Here is a 5,000-nt window from a genome sequence, read left to right as displayed (position 1 = left end):
TTTTCTCGTCCCCTCATACCACTTCCCCTGCTCACCCACCCACCACAGCCCCTCAGTCAGATACACTACAGGAGATCTCTACTCTGCTGCCTGAATGTTTTAGATTAACTAAACTTCAAGTAATGACTCGGATGTCGGGTTTGATACGAAAGCTTCTTTTAGTAATAATACTTGTTCACGTTACATTTAACAACTTTGTTTTGGTACAGAGCAATGCAGGTAAGATGCTGTCGGAAAGTCAGCCACTTCCACTGCACCTGCACATAATTGGCGCGTTCTCTCTCATTCCTCTCGCAAGGCATTCTGGGACTTGCAGTCAAAAAGCGTAATTCAACACAACCCAATACAATTACATATGCAAATAAATCTAAAGAAATATCTTTAGATACAGCTCAAAGAATAAACTTAAACATTAACTCTGTAACACATTAAAGTTACAACAGAATGAGCCCTCTACTCCAACTCTAACTCCATCCGGCTGTGGTTCTCTCTTACACACATTCATAACAACCCATTCCCATGTTTAGAAACTTAGCATGGGACACTCTCCTCTAGAAAGATGGATAGATGGCCTATGGGAAGGAGGGAGAGTTTGGAGGATAGGATAGATAGAGGGCCTATGGGAAGGAGGGCGAGTTTGGAGGATAGGATAGATAGAGGGCCTATGGGAAGGAGGGAGAGTTTGGATGATAGGATAGATAGAGGGCCTATGGGAAGGAGGGAGAGTTTGGATGATAGGATAGATAGAGGGCCTATGGGAAGGAGGGAGAGTTTGGAGGATAGGATAGATAGAGGGCCTATGGGAAGGAGGGAGAGTTTGGAGGATAGGATAGATAGAGGGCCTATGGGAAGCAGGGAGTGTTTTGAGGATAGGATAGATAGAGGGCCTATGGGAAGGAGGGAGTGTTTTGAGGATAGGATAGATAGAGGGCCTATGGGAAGGAGGGAGAGTTTGGAGGATAGGATAGATAGAGGGCCTATGGGAAGGAGGGAGAGTTTGGATGATAGGATAGATAGAGGGCCTATGGGAAGGAGGGAGTGTTTTGAGGATAGGATAGATAGAGGGCCTATGGGAAGGAGGGAGAGTTTTGAGGATAGGATAGATAGAGGGCCTATGGGAAGGAGGGAGAGTTTGGAGGATAGGATAGATAGAGGGCCTATGGGAAAGGAGGGAGTGTTTTGAGGATAGGATAGATAGAGGGCCTATGGGAAGGAGGGAGAGTTTGGAGGATAGGATAGATAGAGGGCCTATGGGAAGGAGGGAGAGTTTTGATGATAGGATAGATAGAGGGCCTATGGGAAGGAGGGAGTGTTTTGAGGATAGGATAGATAGAGGGCCTATGGGAAGGAGGGAGAGTTTGGATGATAGGATAGATAGAGGGCCTATGGGAAGGAGGGAGAGTTTGGAGGATAGGATAGATAGAGGGCCTATGGGAAGGAGGGAGAGTTTGGAGGATCGGATAGATAGAGGGCCTATGGGAAGGAGGGAGAGTTTGGAGGATAGGATAGATAGAGGGCCTATGGGAAGGAGGGAGTGTTTTGAGGATAGGATAGATAGATGACCTATGGGAAGGAGGGAGAGTTTGGATGATAGGATAGATAGAGGACCTATGGGAAGGAGGGAGAGTTTGGATGATAGGATAGATAGAGGGCCTATGGGAAGGAGGGAGAGTTTGGATGATAGGATAGATAGAGGGCCTATGGGAAGAAGGGACAGAGGGAATGAGGGATGGTGGTAGGGAGGTTGGGATCGAGGGCGGAAGGGAGGGAGAGAGGGAGTGACGGTGGAAGAGAGGGAGTGAAGGAGAGAGGGAGGGAGGGAGTGAAGGAGAGAGGGAGAGAGGGAGGGAGGGAGAGAGGGAGTGAAGGAGAGAGGGAGAGAGAGGGAGGGAGGGAGTGAAGGAGAGAGGGGGGGAGAGGGAGTGAAGGAGAGAGGGGGGGAGAGGGAGTGAAGGAGAGAGGGAGGGATAGATGGCAGGAGGAAGTTGTGTCCCTGGCATGCTCTGCTCTCTGGTCTAATTTCCTAACATCTCCAGAACACTGAGTCTGTGTATGATTCATTTTAATGCCACAACCACTGGCTGGATAAGCATCCCTCTCTCCTCCAGAACACAGACGCTCGCAAGCACACGCACACGCACACACACACACACACACACACACACACACACACACACACACACACACACACACACACACACACACACACACACACACACACACACACAAAGACTCTGACCTTCCCTGATACACTTTGTGGTAGAGAAAGAGAGAGAGAGAGAGAAAGAGACGTGTGGGCTGGGTTGTTGAGATGTTTAATTAAAGAGCATAGTGATATTACCTCTGAGTGGTGGAGTCTCAGAACACATTGCAAAAGGTCCTGTTCATTCTGAACAATCCCAAATGATTCCAATCAGTTCCAAATGGTTTTCAACCTGCTCACAGACACAACAGGTGTCCTTACATGACCACCTTCCACCTCCACACTGTTTGTTAAAACTGTCTTCTGTGGTTTTACTCAATATTGTCATTAAATGTATGCAGTGTAAAGCTTGCACAGTGGACAGACTATGTAACATAAATGGTAATTACCAAAATGTAAGGTATGTGTTCTGAGATTAGGCTTGTCCTGGTTACACTGTGCTTTAAATATCATGGATGAGTTTTGCTCTATCACAATCACATAGGCCTATCTTACCTGCTGAAAACAAAGTAGGTGTCTTTACTCTTTACATTATTCTAACAAACCTCTAAGTGCTAATGCTGTATGAAGTGTCTCACCCTCTCGCTATGGCGCTATAACATTAACGTTGTGTTTCTAACTGTAACGGTAGTGGACCCTTGCTTGACTGGAATGTATGTATCGCGAGAGGACAAAAACCTTTTGGGGAAAGTTGAGGAGGGCAGGGATGGGGAGTGAGTGAGTTTGGCTGTGTGAGAGACAGGGAGAGAAAGAGAGCAGGGGAGAAAGAGAGGGAAGAAGACCTATCTTCTCCACGGCTACTGTAGAATGTCTCAACGCCTCTCTCCACCTATAGTGTAGAATGTCTCAACGCCTCTGATCACGCCATTCAGAATCGAGGCATCCTGATCATCTCGGATGTGTCGGATTTAATAAAGAGAGAACACATTGCTAGACTATTGACAATTAGATTTTGTCCCTGGAGGTTATTTTCCATGATTCTTCTTCTTTTCTTGAAGTCGTTTATTCTGGAACAGCAAGTACGTGGGGTACTGCGCCTCGTCTGCTTTGACGACTGTCTCCAGCTGTGGAGAGAAGGTAGGCATTTTCTCCTGCGCAATTAATTGCACAATGCTTTTAGATTTTAATTAAAACAAACTTGAAGTACCACTTATGTTCTTATTGGACTATTTGCATTATTTATACAAATTATTGTTAGATACTTCGTCTGTAACTTCAACATCTGCCAGAGATGCATTCCGTGCGACAGTCGTAGTGTCGATAGAAAAGTATCATAGCCCAGTTATTTTTTTCCAAATTGCAGCATCTTCTGCGCTGCACATTTCTCTGCTTGTTTCTGAAAAACAATCTGATATTTTTTTTTGCAGCTTGACTCTGGACTATTTCCCTGAGCCCCGTTGGATTTAGGAGAAAGAAGCGCGACTTAAAACCGAAAATACAACAGTTTTTTTGACCAAAAAGTGGAGATATTGTGAACTTGTGAGAAGATCACCAGGCCTGTGGCAATGTGTCGGGGGCGGCTGGTGAGGCTGGCGGTGGGTCTGGTCGCGGTCCTTTCGCTGTGGACGGAGCCTGGCGGGGCTGAGGCTGAGCAGGCTGGGGGAACCGGAGGAGAAGCTAGACTTACCGAAGGCGAGCTGGTGTCTTTGCCGTTATTAACTGTAGACAGCGAGCCGGCCAGGCAGACTCCGACCCAACCCAGAGCCAGCCGGGCCAAGCGGAGGGGAGGAGGGACAGACGTCCTCAAAGGGTAGGCAATGGCTCTATCTATTATCACTTATCCCTTATGAGACAGTCACCAGCACCTTACCTTCATTTACACCTTGTAGGCATAGTCTAATGAAGTTGTTACTAATTGTCTGTCATTACTACATCATTATAGTCCATACGTTTTAAACATATGTGTTCTGTAGGTAGTTAACCTGTCACAGTGTCATGCATGTAGTTCTACATTATATATCACTCTGTATTGATGAGGGAGATGTTAGTTGCTTACTTAATATATCATCTACAGGATTATAAACATCCTCATTCTCCCTCACTAGTGCATGTTCAATAAGAATCTAGTATACTAGTCAGGTCATTACTACCTCTGTAAGTCTACTGCTGTGGTCTACTGGTCAGGTCATTACTACCTCTGTAGGTCCTACTGCTGTGGTCTATTAGTCAGGTCATTACTACCTCTGTAGGTCTACTGCTGTGGTCTACTGGTCAGGTCATTACTACCTCTGTAGGTCCTACTGCTGTGGTCTACTGTCAGGTCATTACTACCTCTGTAGGTCTACTGCTGTGGTCTACTAGTCAGGTCATTACTACCACTGTAGGTCCTACTGCTGTGGTCTATTAGTCAGGTCATTACTACCTCTGTAGGCTACTGCTGTGGTCTACTAGTCAGGTCATTACTACCACTGTAGGTCCTACTGCTGTGGTCTATTAGTCAGGTCATTACTACCTCTGTAGGCCTACTACTGTGGTCTACTAGTCAGGTAGTAGGTCCTACTGCTGTGGTCTACTAGTCAGGTCATTACTACCTCTGTAGGCCTACTACTGTGGTCTACTAGTCAGGTAGGTCCTACTGCTGTGGTCTACTAGTCAGGTCATTACTACCTCTGTAGGTCTACTGCTGTGGTCTACTAGTCAGGTCAATACTACCACTGTAGGTCCTACTGCTGTGGTCTATTAGTCAGGTCATTACTACCACTGTAGGTCCTACTGCTGTGGTCTTAGTCAGGTCATTACTACCACTGTAGGTCCTACTGCTGTGGTCTACTAGTCAGGTCATTACTACCTCTGTAGG

At 46.4% G+C, this 5,000-nt stretch overlaps 1 protein-coding gene across 1 annotated transcript in view; it reads left to right on the top strand.

Annotated features, from left to right (window-relative positions):
• Positions 1-2,923: 2,923 nt before the first annotated feature.
• Positions 2,924-5,000, top strand: part of LOC139403872 (fibrillin-1-like) — a 128,668-nt gene continuing 126,591 nt past the window's right edge. Inside the window, exons 1-2 of the mRNA XM_071147050.1 lie at positions 2,924-3,280; positions 3,571-3,953. Coding sequence (XP_071003151.1) covers positions 3,709-3,953 — 245 coding nt within the window. The 5' untranslated portion in view covers positions 2,924-3,280; positions 3,571-3,708. The remainder of the gene's footprint in view (positions 3,281-3,570; positions 3,954-5,000) is intronic.

This window comes from Oncorhynchus clarkii, unplaced genomic scaffold (genome assembly GCF_045791955.1).
Source record: "Oncorhynchus clarkii lewisi isolate Uvic-CL-2024 unplaced genomic scaffold, UVic_Ocla_1.0 unplaced_contig_3708_pilon_pilon, whole genome shotgun sequence".
Lineage (NCBI taxonomy): Eukaryota > Metazoa > Chordata > Actinopteri > Salmoniformes > Salmonidae > Oncorhynchus > Oncorhynchus clarkii.
Note: the sequence above shows the minus strand (reverse complement) of the source record. Positions and strands in the feature narration are given on the sequence as shown.